Raw genomic sequence first — 18,546 nt, 5'->3', positions numbered from 1 at the left:
GATGTCGAAAACCAACGGGAAGGCCGTAAGGAAGGTTGGAGCACACAGAAGCAACAACAGGAGACCCCACACCGGCCAACAGAACTTCCCAGAATCAAAGGTGAGGAGTTGTACCCCAATACAGAAGGCCACGCCGAGAGAGGGAACATGATACGGTGTACGCCACGGAGCGCCTCCTCCGACAAACACACAGACTGCCGGCTACACAGAGGAAGGAGGGAACGGCAAGTCCAGGCCCGCACAAGTTAAACATCCCAAATCCGAAATGCTCCGAAATCTGAAACTTTTTGAGTGCTGACATGATGCTCAAAGGAATTGATGGAGCACTCCGGGTTTCAGGATTTGGGATGCTCACTGCGTAAGTATAACGCGAATACTCCAAAATCCAAAAAAGTCTGAAATCTGAAACACTGGTCCTGAGTATTTCGGATAAGGGAGACTCAACCTGTACCTGGTCCCGTGCTGCCTTGCCACAGAGAAAGAAACTGATGTCCAAAAAGGAGGAATGAAGTCCCCCAAACTGCTTGGCCAGTCAGAGACAGCACAGGGTTTCACCGTACATGGTCACAACCCCTTCTCTGCAATTCCAAACTCCACAAAGCTCTAAGAGCTCCAAAGTCTTTTACTTAAGTTTGCGGAAAACTCAACTGGTGGCAATGCTTGTCCTGAGGCTGTCTGTAGTCTTCACTTGTCCACAAATATTTACCATTTGCCTCTGCGTTGGGCAGAGTAATTGCTCCTGCCCTAAGATGTCTCCATCCTAATTCCCGGAACCTGTAAATATGTCATGGCAAGGGAGAATTCAGGTTGCAGATGGAATAAAGATGCTTATCAATGGACTTTAAGGTAGCAGATTATCCTGGTGGACCTAACGTCATCACAAGTGTTCTTAAATGGGGAAGAAAGAGGTAGAAGAGTCAGAATTAGAGAGAGGACATCATGAAGGACTCTAGAGGCCACTGCTGGGTTGGAAGGTGGAGGAAGGCTGTGAACCAATGTCTAGAAGCTGCAGAAAGCAAGGAAACAGATTCTCCCCCGGAGCCTCCAGAAGGAACCAGCTCTGCCAACACCTTGACATTAGCCCAGGGAGACCCATTTTGGACCTCTGACCTCTAGAACTGCGAGAGAGTAAATCTGTGTTGTTCGAAGCCATGAAGGCTGTGATCATTTGTTACAGCAGTGAGAAGAAACAATTACAGGTCCTTTAAAGAAAAAGCCAACCACCTTCTCCTTTAGACGCAGTGCTGCCTAATTAGAACTTTCTACAATGAAATGCAGTTACTGTGACTGAGCAGTTGGATTTTTGAGCTTTAGTTAACTAAGACAGAGACTGAAATAGGCACATGTGGCTAGTGGCTACTGGACTGGTCAGCACAGGCCCCTGCTACTCAAAGTGTGGTCCAGGGACCAGCAGTATTGGCATTACCAGGGAGTTCCTTAGAAACGCTAGCTTTCAGCCTGCACGCCCTTGACCTATTAGGCAGAATCCACATCTCACCAAGACTCTCCAGGGGATTCATGCAGATGTTAAAATCTGAGAGCCCATGGTGGAGGCCAGCATCCATTCATACGCAAACACTCTCCTCTGGAGCATCAGGAGACAAAGTCCCTTCATGGAACTTCTCAGGGTACTTTCCAGACCAGTTCCTTGGTTTTTTAATGCCTCAAAGCATACTATAAGCCAAGCAGATGAATTAACAGCAGTTGTCGAATAGTTATGACAGGCCAGACCTTTGAGCATCTGATATGAACTTAACTGTATCAGCCCCCAAATTCATATGTTGAAGCCCTAACCTCCAATGTGAATGTATTTGAGAAAGGGCCTTTTAGGAGGTAATTAAAGTTAAATGAGGCGTAAGGGTGGGGGCTCTAATCTGATAGAACTCCTGTCCTTATAAAAAAAGGAAGAAGAGCTGTGTGTGGTGGTTCATACCTACAATCCTAGCACTTTGAGAGGCAAAGGCAGGAGGATCACTTGACGCCAGGAGTTTGAGACCAGACTGGGCAACATAGCAAGAACCCCTGTCTCTACAAAAAACAGAAAAATAAGCTGGGCATGGTGGCACACACCTATAGTCCCAGCTACTCAGGAGGCTGAGGTAGGAGGATTGCTTGAGCTCAGGAGTTTAAGGTTGTAGTGAGCTATGATGACAGCATTGCACTCTAACCTGGGCAACAGAGTGAGACCCTGTCTACAAAAAAGAAAAAAAGAAAAAAAGAACAGGAATAGACACCAGATAGGCATGAGCACAGAGAAAAGGCCATGTGAAGATGCAGTGAGAAGGTGGCCATCTACAAGCCAGGAAGAGAGCCCTCACCAGGCACCAGCCCTGCCAGCACCTTGATCTTGGACTTCTAGCCTCCAGAACTGTGAGAAGATAAATTTCTGTTGTTTAAGCCACTCGATCTGTAGTATTTTGTTATGGCAGCCCTAGCAGACTAAGACACCATCACATTTTAGCCTCACAAAGCCCTGCCAGGAGGTCTTTTAAATAGAAGCAACAATACTGATAAAAACCGTGGTGGCTTATTGAGTGCCTGCCCTGTATTAGGCAGGTTAGAGGCCCATATTGAGGCTATTCTGCCTCACTATCCCCAAGTCACAGATGAGGACATGAGGTGCAGAGAGACCAAGATGCTGTCCCAAGTCCAACTCTAAGTGACAGAGCCTGGGTCTGAGCCATAGCTCCATCTTGCTTTCTGCTACAACCACCTTTTCTACCTTTTTCTCATGTGCACAATAAATTCTAGTTAAATGCACCAAAGCTGTTTTCCCCTAAAATAACTTCTCCAAGTCCCTTGGCACAGACCATCCTCCTGTGCCCACATTCACCACCAAGCGCCATGACAATAATGACAGCAAGAGTGTGAACTAGACATCAAGGAGCAGGATCCACTTGTCAGATATCTTTTTTTTTTTTTTTAGTTGTCCCATCCAGAGGTCGGCAAACTTTTCCATAAAGGCTCCGAGAGTACCTATGTTCACCTTTGCAGGCCACATGGTCTCTGCTGCAGGGACTCAATCCTGCCCTTGTAGCACGAAAGCAGCCACAGGCGGTATATAAACAAATGGGCAGGACAGCGTTCCAACAAAACTTTATTTATGGACAAAAAATTTTTGAATTTCACGTAATTTTCTTCTTTTGCTTTTATGTAACCATTTAAAAACATAGTAGGCCACACCTGGGCTGCTGTAATCCAGTACAACCCATTGACCAAGAAGAAAGCTACCAAGGCATCCACTGAGTTAGTTTTTGCCATTTTCTTACTGAAAAACATGGACTTGGAATTTCCACTTTGCTAAGACCCTTTTGCCTGGTTTCTCATCCAGGAATACTTGCTTCTACCAAACTCTCACTTCCAGGAACTCTCAAGTGCCAGGAGAGGGGCTTGAAGCAGATCAAGTGCTTTTCTCTGCATAATAATGAAAATCAAGGGAATGGTGAAAACAAACCCCAAGTAGAATTTACACCTTTTTTTCTCTTTTGATAGCATGCCTTTTGCTTTATACACAAACAGCATACATCCTTTATCAACACTGGAAAACATCAGGAGGCTTGTTGAATATGTCATAAACTCAAATTTGGTTAAGAAGGAGATAATGAAACAGTTGCAATGAAAAGAAAATGCCTCACTAATGACAGCCTCGCCGGCTTTTCAAAGCCAACCACTTCAGAGCAGAGACAGAGTCTCTCTCTGTTGCCCAGGCTAGAGTGAGTGCCGTGGCGTCAGCCTAGCTCACAGCAACCTCAAACTCCTGAGCTCAAGCGATCCTCCTGTCTCAGCCTCCCGAGTAGCTGGGACTACAGGCATGCGCCACTATGCCCGGCTAATTTTTTCTATATATATTTTTAGCTGTCCATATAATTTCTTTCTATTTTTAGTAGAGATGGGGTCTCGCTCTTGCTCAGGCTGGTCTCGAACTCCTGAGCTCAAACGATCCGCCCACCTCGGCCTCCCAGAGTGCTAGGATTACAGGCGTGAGCCACCGCGCCAGCCCGAGAGGGGATCTTATTACCACGCCGCCCGCTGCTGCTGTTCTGCGGTCTCAGAACGGAGTCTCATCTGCGACATGGGAACAGTGAGGGACTCTCAAGGATCCTTCCCCTAACTATCGAGAGAAAAAAATTGGGTTTTGGTCTATTAACTCCATCACTTGGAAATGGCCAGCGAGGTTTTCAGCAAATTTGAAAAAGGTGTTCGCAAATGTCTTCGTTAAAATCCAGGCAGCAAGGAGTAGGGACCATTCTGCCTGAGTGGCTTTGGGAGGCAAGGGGCACCCTGAGATTCTCCATCATCCCCTAGCTCAGGGGCTGGCAAATTTTTCAGGTAAGGGCCGGATAGGCACCATTTTCTGTTCTGCGGGCCATATGGTCCATTGCAACTACTCACCTCTGCAGTGGTAGCAGGAAAGCAGCCACAGCAGCCGCAGGCAGTACATATGCAAAGGGGTGTGGCTAGGTTCCAATAAAACTTTATTTACAAAAACAGGCAGTGGGCTGGACTTGGCCTTCAGGCCTTCCTTTGCTAATCCTTGCTCCAGGCAGTTATAACCTAAGTGCAAGGAGAAGCCCATGCAAAGGAAAGACATGTTCTACTTCTTGAAACAGCATGGGCAGAGGAAGCAAAACAGGTTCGAACATGAACCCCAAGGTGCACACTGCCAGGACAAGCACTGCACACTGGCCTTTTTTGCATTGACCACATACAGCTTCTCACCTTGGCAGTGACTGCACAGAACCCATAAAGCTCTAAAAACATTAATTGATTGATTTAATCGATCAATTAAATTAATTTAAAAATGATACTGCAGTAAAGAACATATTTGCTGATATGGAAACATGACCATATTATCAGGTAAGGAAACCAAGCTGGAAGATACTCAGATAAGATAGCATAAAGAAAATGCATAGGCCAGGGGAGGTGGCTCACACCTATAATCCCAGCTTCTGAGAGGCCGAGGACTGAGGAGAGGACTGACGAGAGAACTGATGATTGCTTGAGCTCAGGAGTTCCAGACCAGCCTGAGCAAGAGCGAGACCCCGTTTCTACAAAAAATAGAAAAATTAGCCAAGCATGGAGGTGCATGCCTGTAGTCCCAGCTACTCGGAGGCTGAGGCAGGAGGATTGCTTGAGCCCAGGAGTTTGAGGTTGCAGTGAGCTATGATAACACCACTGCAGTCTAGCTTGGGCAACAGAACAAAACTCTGTCTCAAAAAAAAAAAAAGAAAAGAAAAGAAAGAAAACACATATACCACCACACCCAAATGGTTATACACAGAGAAAAGGCTGGAAAGATGTGTGCTCAGGGTGATGTTTTCTGGGGGAAATGTGGCTATGGGTAACTTTCTTCCTTGCAGCAAATCTGTGTTTTATAATTTTTCTACAATGAACATGCACTGGTAGTAAGAAAAAACAAACAAACACTTTTCAAAGTAAAACAAACAAAAGCCACTTAAAGCCATACTGATGGCGCCTAACAGTATTATGGGTTATGTGCCCAAGGAAATAGCTCCACGAGAGAAGCCAACAAAGGTTGCAATGCTGGTGACAGAAGCAGCCTTTGTAACAGTGGATAGAGTACGAACTCAAGTCCAGCAAGAGGATCAAGGTTCAGGACAGACTTATTGACACTGCTACGACGACTGAAAATGAGAACCACCAAGTCTCCCTGGCTGCAAAGAAAGTACAGAGGAAACGATGCTGAAATGGAAACAGGAGAACCCACACTGCCTTATCCACTGTCGGAACATACAGACAGACAGGAATAAGGAAAACGCTGGATGGGAATATAAAGACAAGAAAAGGCTCATCACGATGGAAATTGTTTCCAATGTTTAAAAATGGTGAGATCACTGTTTAGCGGTGAGTGTGCAGACTGCACACAGGAAGGGGGGTGAGAGGAGAGAAAACGCACGCAGGGAGGCAGGCACAGTGATAGGTGCTATTAGGCACCCAGCCTGCATTCCAGTTTGCTGAACCTCACAACTCCACGCAGGCGTGACCTGCAGGTCCATTTCAGAGATGTGAAAACTGAGGCTTTGAGAGGAGAAGCAATTAGCCAAGGCCCACCAGGAAGGAGCAGACATGGGATTTGAATCCGTACTTAACTGACCCAGAACATGAACGCTTAAACACTGGGAAACACTAGGCATCCAAACTTCAAACTTTGATAACCTTTGGTGCCAATGAAGATTCCTGAAAAGCTTCCTAAAGAGACACATCCATGAAATTCAATTTTTGAAATGTACGTCAGCCTCCAACAGGCTTCTGAAAAAGCCATACTGCTATTATTAACAATGAGATAATAGTTCTCTGGAGAAAAATACAACTATTGAAACAAAACCTCAATGACAGCATTCTCTTTTAAGAGCACAATTCATCCCCATAATGAACAAATGCTTCGCCTCATTGAAACCTCGGCACCAGTCTGAATAAGGCAGAAAGGTTTCTTCACACCATTCATCCTGCTTGTGAGGGACCCAGCCAGGATCTTGGCATGCCTGCTCTTTCTGACAAGGACACAGGCCTCAGCGAAGCTCAATCCAGCAGCTCCAATCCCTGCTATTGACAAACCACGGGGTGATGCTCCACCCGGATTTGACAAGCAAATAAATTACAGAAGCAACGAGGGAGAACTGGATTTGACCCTGGTCTAGCAAAATCCCACCATTATCAGTGATTCTCACGATACTTTCAGGAGCAGTTCAGGTCAAGGTCATGTTTGCCCAGTTTTTGCCCATCATTCACTGAGCAAAATCCAAAAGAGAAAAATCTACCACCAACTCTTTTGACAGCCTCCAAAATGAATTCTAGGTGTTTCCCACAGGGTAATTCTCAAGTTGGAAGACGCCTTCTTGGTTAAAAAAATGTATAAACGAAAGGTCCTTTTTTTTTTTTTTTAGAAATGAGTTTTATTTTCAAGGCTACTTAGTTCTAAAAGCCTGCGTATTTACTTTTTCCTCCCTCCAGGTTTACTTACAAGTCAGGATTTCCAAAACCACAACAAACAAATAGGACAGCTGTGGGATTCAGCACCGACCACTGGTGTTTCACTTTGGCAATGAAACTAGACTCCCTTTCAAAGAAGCTTCTGGGAAAATGCTGTTATTTCCAACCTTGACTCCAAAACGCAGGCTTTCAGAACATGGTCCCAATATCACCACATAATAAAATCACCCTCATTCTTGTGACTACAATTCATGGCCTCCGGAGTTACTTTACTTAACAAAGGGCTTCGAGGCAAAGCAAAATTTCTCCTACCACCTCTGCACACCCTGCCCACTGTTCTGAACTCCTTTTCTGTGGAAATCAGTAATACTTCACCTGGAACTATCTCATCCCTCTTGCTAACAGTTTAGTGTCTGAACAGGAAGGCCGGTCCCTGTTACAGGTGACCTGTTCCTCAAAGTCCTGGGGATGACGTCAGCTGCACTGAGTGGCCAAATAGACCCTGTCGGGATGGGGGAGGAACTTAGACACAATTCGGGTCCCTGGCTGGGCCCAGATGCTGTCAGACTCAGCAAGCAACATGGAATGTCCTTGTAATTTATAAACACTGTCCAAAAAGGAGGCTGTGTTAAACTTAAAAACCAAGCGTTCTGCTCAGATCCCTGGATACAAATGATTTTCTTAAAATCTGTATTATTCTAACCAAAAGGGTGGCTATTAAAAATAAACCAAGAAATATCCAGAAACAGGTTTCTTGTGAAAGCCTGGCACAGGAGGGATTCCAGTATGATGAAACGATCTCGCCACGTTCTTTTATCTAGCGGAATGCAATTTTATGACAGCCCCTTACATAAACCCTCCTGAAACCCCTTGTGGAGACAGCATTCCAATTCAGAGACCATAGGGAAAATATCTTTGAAAATAGTGACGTGGCTGGGAGACTGTGTACATCTTGGCAAATGTTTTTCCACCCACCACAAGCTTGGGTTTTCTCGGAAGGTCATCGGTTTTCTGGTCAAAAACATTCTCGAAGTCATCAGGAACGGAGGAACAGAGACTCAGCAGCCAGCAAGGTGAGTTCCTGGTTCTGTATCTGGGCTCAAGATCCAAACAGCCTGAAAAAGTCAGAGAGCAGAAATGTCCATGAGGATGGAAGTTATTGCTCTAAAAATACTGTTAGAGATTATTTTACGTGACTATTATTTAGATGATTTTCCATCATTTTCTGACTTTAAAAGTAACTCTTGTGATGCACAAGATGTACATATACTTAATACTGAACTACAGACTTACGTGACTCTTCTAAGAAAGTATATACTTCATATGAATCTGTAGCATAAATTAAGCCCATTATTGCAAGTCAGTGGAGACTTTCATAAATTAGAAAAAGACCTTTGAATAAACAAATGATTACTGTTAACCATTTTCACTGAAAAAACTGTGGAGCAGCACAGACCTGGAAACAATATAAACATCCATCAATTTGGGAGTGGGTATGTAAGTTATGGCAAAGCCTGATCGTGGAAAACCATAAAGCTGCTTAAAAAAAGATCTATACAGGAACTTTCCGTATTATTTTTGCAACATTTCCACAAATCTAAACTCATTAAAAAGGCTTTCTGAAAAAATAATAATAACAGATGGTGCAGAAACAACTAGATTTCCACATGTGAAAGAATGAACTTGGACTCCTACCTCGCACCATACACAAAAATTAACGCAAAATGGATCATAGATCTAACTATCAGAATTCAAACTATAAAACTCTTAGAAGAAAACTTAGGCCTAAATCTTTATGACCTTAGGTTAGGCAATGATTTCCTAACTATAGCACCAAAAGTACAAGTGACTGTAAGAAAAAATAGATAAACTGGACTTCATCAAAATTCAAAACTTTTGGGCCAAGTGTGGTGGCTCACGCCTGTAATCCCAGCACTTTGCAAGGCCAAGATGAGAGGATCACTTGAGACCAGGAGTTCAAGACCAGCCTGGGCAATATACCGAGACCCTGCCTCTAATATAGATACATGTAGTTATTTATTTAATTAAAAACATCTGTGCTTTAAATGACACCATCAAGAAAATGAAAAAACCCACAGAATGGGAGAAAATGCTTTGCAAAGCATACACCTGATAAGGTACCGGTATCCAGAATACATAAACAACTCTTAAAAACTGGTAATAACCCAATTAAAAAATGGGCAAGCCATTATTAATATCTTAACAGATGTTTCCCCAAAGTGAATGTACAAATGGCCAATAAGTACATGAAAAGATGTTCAACATCATTAGCCATCAGGGAAATGCAAATCAAAACCTCACACTAGGATGGCTACAATCAAAAGACTAACAGTGTTGGCCAGGATATGGAGAAACTGTAAGCCTCACAAGCTGCTGGTGGGAACGTGAAATGCTACAGCTGCTTTGGAAAATGGTCTAGTGTTTCTCAAAAGGATAAACACAGAGTTACCATATCACCCAGCAATTTCACTCCTAGGTATACAAGTGAGAGAATTAAAAACATAAGTGTGAACAAAAACTTGTATGTGAATTTTCATGTCAGCATTATTCGTAACAATCAAAAAATGGAAACCTCCAACTATCCATCAACGTACACAGGGTAACAAACTGGGGTATATCCAGTTTGTTAATAATCCACCATGGATTATTACTCAGCCGTAAAAATGAAGCTCTGACACCTGCTACCACGTGGATGAACCTTGAAAACACGGTGCTGAGTGAGAGAAGCCGGACACAAAAGGGCACACAGTGTGGGACTCCACTGATATGAAATGTCCAGAACAGGCAAATCCACAGAGACAGGAAGCAGATTATGGTTATCAGGGCTGGGGGAGTGGCAGGGAGTGACGGCTAATGAGGACAGAGTTTCTTTCTGGGATGATGACAATGTTCTGAAAGTGGACAGAGATGGTGGTTACACAATCCTGTGAATATGCTATGAAATACTGAATTGTGAAGACAGACTTCCACTTTTTACTTGTAAATCCTTCTCCATGGTTTGGCACCCTCATTTTCTCCCTAAATTTTCCTCCCAATATTCTTTTTTTTTTTTTTTTTTTTTTTTTTTTTTTTTTTTTTTTTTTTTGTTGAGACAGAGTCTCACTTTGTTGCCCAGGCTAGAGTGAGTGCCGTGGCGTCAGCTTAGCTCACAGCAACCTCAGACTCCTCGGCTTAAGCGATCCTACTGCCTCAGCCTCCCGAGTAGCTGGGACTACAGGCATGCGCCACCATGCCCGGCTAATTTTTTCTATATAGATTTTTTTAGTTGTCCATATAATGTCTTTCTATTTTTAGTAGAGACGGGGTCTCACTCAGGCTGGTCTCGAACTCCTGACCTTGAGCGATCCACCCGCCTCGGCCTCCCAGAGTGCTAGGATTACAGGCGTGAGCCACCGCGCCCGGCCCCAATATTCTATTATGAAAATCTCAACACATAAAAGATTTAAAAGAATGGTTCAGTAAACATCCACATTCCTACTGCCTACGTTCTGCAATTAGCACTCTACCACATCTACCCATTTATCCACCAAGCATACTTTCGATATGTTTCTAAGGAAGCTACAGATACCAGTACCATGGATCCATACACACTCAGGGATGCTTCTCCCCATATTTCAAGATTTTCATGGCTTCTTAAATTTCCAAAGTATCTCAGCTCTAACTATACAGAAGTAAGCGCAGGGCATAGTGAACCATGCCCCAGACCCCACCAACGTCCTCAGCATCTGCAGCACGGTCACCTCCTTACACCATCTGGAGTGGATCCTTTCAATTTCCTCACTGAACAGCATTTCCCCCACATACTTCAGGAACTCAGTCAGTGTTTATTCCATGTTTACTGCATGCAAGTCACACAGATGAAGTTAGATTGTGCATACAGGTGTCATCTGGCCTTCTTCACTTTCGAAACATTTTGAAGTAGACAGAATCTTCCAGCACAGTATCAGTGATGGCATCGTGACAGCTGGTCACACAAGCGTCTTTCAAGTTACCTAACCCTTTCATTGTTCTTAGACATTTAGGTGATTTCCAGTTTTTTAATATCCTGGGAAAGCCAGTCATGGCTACCCTGAGAGAGCCTTTTGTTGAGAAGATCTTTCCCCAATGAAAGAGGTGGCCTAGCTCAGGGGTTGGCACATTTTCTCTGCAGGAAGCCACAGAGTAAACAGTCCAGGCTTTGCAGGCCAAGCAGTCTCTAACACACAACACTATTGCTGTGGCACAAAAGCAGCCACAGACATGGGTGTGGCTGCATGACAATAAAAGTTCATTCATAAAAACAGACCTTGGGTAAATCTGGTCCACAGGCTGTGGTTTGTTGAGCTCCGACCTAAGTGGTTATAGTAGAGTCAAGAATCCTCCGCCCAACTGGATCTGGGTGACACCACAGTAGGCCAATCAGACTCTGCCCCAGGAAACAAAATCAGGACCCTGGGCTACTGACCATGCTGGTCTTGGGGAGCTGAGCTGGGAGGTCACAGAACCCAAGGCTGCCATCCTGGTCACGGCCAGCAGATGAGGGAGTGAAGGAAGTTGTTCAGACAAGAGAGGATGATGAAACAGATATACAGGAAAGAAGAGAACAAGGAAAACACACCAATTTCTTCCCTGCCCCAGGACCTTTGCAAATGCTACTTCCTGTGCTGCCACACTTTTCTCCAGATCTGTAAAGGACAAACCTCTTCTCATCCTTTAGGTCTTCATTTAAATGGCACTTTATCAGAGAGCCTTTCCCCAACCACCTCTGAAACTAGGAGCCCCCCTCCCAATTTGCCACCTCACATCTGACTGTTTCCTATTTGCTCATTTTCCTGCCTACGTCCCACCTGTTATACCGTGCACTGGCGGAGGGCAAGGACCATAGCAACCACAGAGCACAGCCCAGGATGGACAGTTGTGAATGAACAGAAACCTCAGGAGACAGAAGGCTGGAGGAACCAACCAATGTTGTTCCACTTTCTCTGAGTCCTGGTTACACTTCCTATACTTTTCTGCAAATTCCTTCTCTTAAGCCTTTTGTTCCTAGGCAGGCTTCGCCCAATGCTCCCAAATCCACTCTGGCCAGGAAGGACACCTCGAGAAGGGCCTCCCTGGGCATACATCATGGTCTGCATTTTGGGCTCTACAACATTTTCTAGGGACACAGTGAAACCCCCTCCTTCCCAGATCTCCTAAGTCCTGGAATCACCTCCTCAAACAGCCACTGGGCTGGCACAAGGATAGCCAATACTCAGGACAGCCAACTTTGCATCCTGTTCCTTTTGGGAGAAAGTATGCCGGGGTAGACCCAGTGACGCCGAGAACACGAGACTCTCCCATTATATTTTTCCCCAAGTTCATTTACTGTGACTCTCGTGATTCATTAACAGCAGTATCAAAATTACAACCCCAAAGCTAGATGGAAAAGCAACTGCCTTAGGTTTTCTCAGCCTAATGAGAAAATCAAAGCAGGAATAAAAACAAAAATAAAGTCTAAATACATTTCTGCTGGCTTCCAGCAAGGCTGGACATTTAAGCCACATTTCCCACGTTAGCAGACACCAAATATATACTAAGCACAGCAGAGCTGGCAGGAGGTGACAGGGCCACAGGCTCAGGGAAAGCATCTTTTGCAAAGGTGCCAGGCATAGTTGAGACTTGGAGAACACAATGTTCCAATCAAAGCTCCAGCCAGGTCCGGAGGGGACCTCAGCAATGTAGCCTTCGGATTCCAGCTCCCTGCTCGCTTGGAGAGCTCTTGTTTTGAAAGCAGAAAGCATGATACAAGAGTGCAGACTGAAAGGACAGAGAGTGACCGTCTGCTGGGTCCTTGTCACTCTGGAGAACGATGCTGAGATGACACTGAAGGGGATGGGCAGGCCAGACTTACACGATCATGCAGAACATCATGAAGACATTCCACAGGGCGATGAAGATTCGAAAATATCTGAGGCTCAGTAAGAATTCCCGGATGTTGTCACCTGGAAAGTCAGAAAGCACTTTTATAGCACAGCTAACATTCCTTTCCTGCTCTCACTGCTGCAGTGGGCTTTTGTGATTTCTGCCAGCCCTGCACCCACTGGTCCCACCCTCAGTGACAGCGTGACTTTTCGCTTGGGACTCCTCGGCTCCCCTACCCTCAGCACTCACGCTGGGGCTACCACTGACCAATCCTCTTAGAGTACCACACCCTTTTGCCTCTGATTGGCTCCAGGAGAGGCATATGACCCAAGTCTGCTCCGTGAGAGTCTGCCCTGGGACTTTTGCCCCAACTACTAGGAAAGAGACACTCACTCTCTGCCAGGCTTGCTGGGCTGGGAAGATGTAAGCTCAGGGCTCAGCAAACTATGGCCCACAGGCCAAATCCAGCCCCTCCCACCTCTTTTCTATGGCCTGAGCTAAGAATGGTTTTTAAATTTTTTAATGACCAAAAAAAAAAAAATCAAAAGAATATTTTATGAGACACTAAAATTACATAAAATTCAAATCTCAGTGTCTGTGGACAAAGTTTTATCAGCACATAATCATGCCCATTCACTGACATATCGTCTCTGGCTGCTTTTGTACTACAACAGTAGAGTTGAGCTGTCATTCATACATCATATGGTGCATAAAGCTTCAAATATTTACTGTGTGGCCCTGTACAGGAAAATGTGCCACCCCTCCTCTAGGGTCATCTTTGCCAACACAAGCTGGCCCGATAGTGGAATCAGCACAGAAGGGAGAATTGAGAGCTGGAGAGTTGGGTGCTGGAGAGCTGGTTTGAGACCTGAACCCAGGGTACCTAAACACCAATTCTACCCTTATAACTTTTAATTTGCTTTAACCAAAAGCTCGGTTTGCAACTAAAAGCATCCTAATTCAGGCAAGTAAAAGAAGTTTGCTTTGGTGATGAATTACTCTGGTTCCATCTGATGCCAAGGAACAGAAACCCCTCCAAGGGGAGCCAATTTGGTACATTAAGACTCCAGAGTCCTGGGTTCCAGAACCTTCCTCCAGGGTTTCAAATTGATCACTCTCCCTCTCTACGCCTCCAGAATGAAAAGAATAAGTCCAGACTAGGTGACCTACAAGGTTGCTACTCAAAGCATCTGCAGACTGGGGCTGTTTGGTACATACAGAAAACAGAGCCAAGTTCACAAACTTCCAGCAACCTGACATCACTGCACCACCCAAGCTCGTAATGCCACCTGGTTTTCTATGACCTGTGAGCTAAGAATGGTTTTTACATTTTTTAATGAGAAAAAAAATTCTAAAGAATATTTTATGAGACACTTCACTGAGTCTTGCTGAACACAGTTTAGACAAGTCTAGTATTATCCAACCAACAGGGTTAGCTGCACACAGCACAAGCTGTGCACAGTGTTGGTCTAGCATGGACTAAAAATGTTAAGAGCTGGGTCTATCCCCAGGATGTTTGAGAGGCGCTGCTAGGCAAGACCCTTCTTCTAGCCCAGATCATGAAAACGGGCCACCAACAGATGCTGATGGAAGGTTACTCATTCCAGGCAGCAGCCACGTATGAGGGATACAGGGAGGAACAAGATAGGTGTCCTTGACCTAAGGAGTGTGTGGGGAGGACAAATACTAAACAAGTAATCAATCACACATGTGATTATTCACCATTATGACTCTCTGGCGGGAAAGTTAGGTGTCCTGGGGATACACATGGGGAGGACCCAATCTAGCATGTGCGTGCAGCATGGGGTGAGAATAAGCCTTTTTGGGGAAGCACCTGAGCTCCAAGCTCCAACTTCAAATGTGCGCAGTTTATGGCGACTCAAGTCCTAGCTCTGCCCTTCTGCACAGGTGACCTAGGCCAGTCCCCGGACTGTCTACACCTGTTTTGTCCTGTGGAAATGGGGGTGATGGATGGCTGGGAAGACACAGTGCCTGGCACACATGAAGCTCTTAACAAAGGCAGCCATTTAGCTACTAGGGATCAGCCAGGCAAAGAAGATAGAGGAGAAATGCACCCCCACAGGGGAGCAGCAAGCGCAGAGTCCTGGCTGGAAGGAGCCTTGAGGGAGAGCAAAGCATGCTGGGAAAAAGCAGGCCTAGAAGCCTGCAGGAACCTCCTGATTAGAGAACAGGTGCCCTTCCTGCCGTCCCTGTCACTGACTGTCCTGCCACTTCTGAGCCCTTGTGCAAAATTTCCTGCCGACCAAAGCTCCAATTCAGACTGAACAGTGCAGGCCCATGGCCTGGGATTGTGCCTTCCACATGGTGTTTAAGTAGTGGCTTAATATTCATGGCTGCAGAATGAATGTATGGATGGATGGATGGGTGGAGGGTCTAGTCATTGAGTGTACAATCTCTGGAGTCAGAAAAACCCAGGTTCCGATCCTGACTCTCTCACTGATTTGCTATGTGGCCACGTGCAAGTCGAGCCCCATCTCTTGAGCCTCAGTTTCTTCATCTGTAAGATGAGAAAGTGATCTTGACCTACTAGGGATGGAGGTGGAATGAAACACCAGTAGGGAGCACCTGACACGGCAGCCACCTGGGGGCAAGCCCCTTACAAAAGGGAGCTGTGTTACAGTCTTCAAAACCTCTGCTCCTCAGGGTTCCCCCAGTCCTTGTGCAATGCTCCATCATGGCACCCGCTGCCCTGACTGTGATGCCACCTGCTCAAAGGGCCCTCTCCCTCCACACACCCCAGCAGGAGCAGCAACCCCATCATCATCCTGTGACTCCATCAGTGCCATCCTCACCTGACATCACCTCCTTCTCCATCTGTTCCTTGTGTAGGAACCATCTGTCCCCGCCCCCCATGGTAAGTTCCACTACATCTGTCTTATCCCTGCTGCATCCCAGCACCCAGCACAGTGGCCAGCATGTAGTAGGTGCTCAATAAACATCTGGCGAATGAACAAATGAATGAATGGATACCATAGTTATGTACAGATCCTATTAAACTCCAAATAGTCATATGAATAAATTCAGCAGGAAGTGTAAATTTTGGGACCCCCAGGACCCAGGCAAGTGAGATGACATAAATATGAAGAGGTTGGGGCTGGGACAAGGTAGAGTCTAAAGGCTCTGCCTCAACAGGGTCCTGCTTCTCAATCCCACTCAACAGATGCCAAGCACTCTCCTGAATCTCAACTTGCAGGATGTTCCAATTTTTCAAGAAAACTTAGACATATAATCTGATTTATTCAAAATCTAATGTTGGCATCTAACTTGCTGTGCATTGCTCATTCACTGATTCATCCACAGACATTGTGAGTACTGATATTTCAAGGACACCCAAAGAACCAAAACAAGTAGGACCTGGTCTCTGGAGCTGACAGTCAAGTGCGACGGGCAGATATTAGCCAGATGAGAGCACACAAAACAGAAAATTACAACTGTAGGAAGTGATGTGAATGCTGACTTATAGGGGAGGTCTGGTGGGAGAAAGAAGTAGGTGACAGTAGCGGACAGAAGAAATAGCTCACCTCAGGCCCACCTCTCTTGCTCTGCCCCCCCCAACACATTCGCGTGCGCTCGCGCGCACTTCCTCTCTCCCTCCCTCCCTCTCTCTCTCTCTCTCTCTCTCATAAAAATAAAACTAGGGTAGGACTTGGTGAGAAAGAATTGGCCTCTCTGAAGTGGCCATGCAATTCCAGGGTCCAGAAAAAAGACCTTACCTGTGCTGGGCTCCCTTGATTCCTCTCCAAAGCCCTGCGTGTCCTTCTTTTTCCTAAAAAGAGGAGCAGACAATGTCCGCTTTCAATGAGACATAAAAACCACTCAGTCCCCTGACCCTGACACTCAGCTCAGAGGGCCACAAACCCTAAGGTTCAGCCCTAGCCCTGCCGCTGACTTGCTGTGTGACCTGAGACAGCCCAACGTCCCTCTCTGGGCCACCACCTGCCCCGCCAATAACAGCCAGGCCTGCAGCTACGGACATTTTATAGGGTGGACGGTCGGAGGATGCCGGGTGTGGAGCTGGGGATCCAGGGTAGGGCTGCTTCTTGGGGAATAGGACTGAGGCTCTCCGGGGATGTGAGGAGAGGGGCCTCCGGGGAACCAAGGGTCCAGATTTTAAGTCCCAAGGTGTCAGCGGAGTCAGTCTGAGAAAGATAAACCGAGCTGGAGGCGTGGCCAGAGGGCGGGCTGGGACGTGGGGGGGCGGGGCCCGAGACGCGGGGGGCGAGTTCTCGGTCGCGAGGGCGGGGCCACGGGTCCCCGGGTGGAGCCGCAGTCCGGCGCGGCCTACTCACAGCTTAAAGTTGAGCACCGCCCCGGCATTCATCAGCAGCGTCCTGCAGAGGGACAATTGTGGTTACTAGGGCGGCCCCCCACCCTGTCTGCCTCTCTCTTCCCAGACTCTAGTCCCCCTAATTACCCGAACAGCAGGATGTCTCCGATCATCGTTACGGCCGACGCGTCCGTAAAACACCGGAAGCGGAAGCCCGGGGAGGGAGGGGAGAGGAGAACGAGCCGACCAATCCCCAAGCAACACTGTCGGCGGCTGGGCCAATCGAAGGCCGAGGCAGGGAGGGTCCCACCCTCTGCAGGCCCGGCCCCGGGAGGAGAGAGAGAGCACCCCTCCTGGCTGGGGAGGCCTGGTGCGCCAGGGAAGAAAGGGCGGGGCGGGCGTGTGACGTCAGACAATGGGGCGGGGCCTCCGGGGGCGGGATAGGGTCACGCGTTAGAAGCATGCCACGCATGCGTGAGGTTTTGCGTGCTGTAGGATGAGCCGGGCAGCTCTTCCTTTTCGCTCGCTGGGGTCCCGCGTGGGGCTTCTGGAGAAAGGGGAACCCCCTAACCCCTGATCTGCACGGGAGGCGGGGTCCTGACGCAGTGGGCTCCCATGACACGGGCGCCTCAACTGACTGGGCTGCAAAAGGGGGTCCTCCTGGGCCCCACAGGAGTCGGGGATCCCCACCGAGCAGTTCCCGCAGGGGACAGGGGTCCTGACTGAACGGACCCTATGGGACAAGAGGGTCCTGACTGGGCTCCACAGGGGACGGAGTCCTAAGTGACCTCCACGGGGGATGTGGGTGCTGACTGATGGGGTCCCACAGAGGAGCAGGGGTCCTGCATGGGCTCCACAGAGGACGGGGTCCTGAGTGACCTCCACGGGGGACGGGGGTGCTGACTGATGGGGTCCCACTAGGGAACAGGGGTCCTGCATGGGCTCCACAGAGGACGGGGTCCTGAGTGACCTCCACGGGGGACGGGGGTGCTGACTGATGGGGTCCCACCAGGGAGCAGGGGTCCTGACTGGGCTTCACAGAGGACGGGGTCCTAATAGGGCCCCAAGGGTGACAAAGCCCTGGTTGGTCTGGCCTGGCAGGGACGGGCGTCCCACCTTCGTAGGCTCCGTGGGGGACGGGCCCCCGAGTAGACAGCCTGCCTGTCCCGCTAGCTTTCCAGGGAGCCCCGCAGCCCGCCCCGCTGGGCTGAATGGGGTCGTGACGGCCCGAGGGACAGGGCATGGGACCCGCGACAGTCCGCCGCTGTGGGACTGGACGGCCCCACCACCCGTCCCGGGGTGGACCGTCGCCCCTCCTCTCCCACGGGGGCCGGGCCTGGGGTGGCGCCTGGCGGGCGGGGGCGGGCCGAGCGGCGGGGGCGCAGTTGCCTGGCTGCGGGGCTGCG

At 47.6% G+C, this 18,546-nt stretch overlaps 1 protein-coding gene across 1 annotated transcript; it reads right to left on the bottom strand.

The window, feature by feature from the left end:
- Positions 1-6,896: 6,896 nt before the first annotated feature.
- On the bottom strand, positions 6,897-17,337 carry SMIM7 (small integral membrane protein 7). Its single transcript, XM_069494482.1, has 5 exons — positions 17,288-17,337; positions 17,163-17,204; positions 16,587-16,639; positions 12,842-12,932; positions 6,897-8,066 (listed from the first exon to the last, which is right to left on the bottom strand). The coding sequence occupies exons 1-5, from the start codon at positions 17,311-17,313 to the stop codon at positions 8,051-8,053; spliced, it is 228 nt and encodes a 75-aa protein (XP_069350583.1). The 5' UTR covers positions 17,314-17,337; the 3' UTR covers positions 6,897-8,050.
- Between the last annotated feature and the right edge of the window lie 1,209 nt (positions 17,338-18,546).

This window comes from Eulemur rufifrons, chromosome 2 (assembly GCF_041146395.1).
Source record: "Eulemur rufifrons isolate Redbay chromosome 2, OSU_ERuf_1, whole genome shotgun sequence".
Classification (NCBI taxonomy): domain Eukaryota; kingdom Metazoa; phylum Chordata; class Mammalia; order Primates; family Lemuridae; genus Eulemur; species Eulemur rufifrons.
Note: the sequence above shows the minus strand (reverse complement) of the source record. Positions and strands in the feature narration are given on the sequence as shown.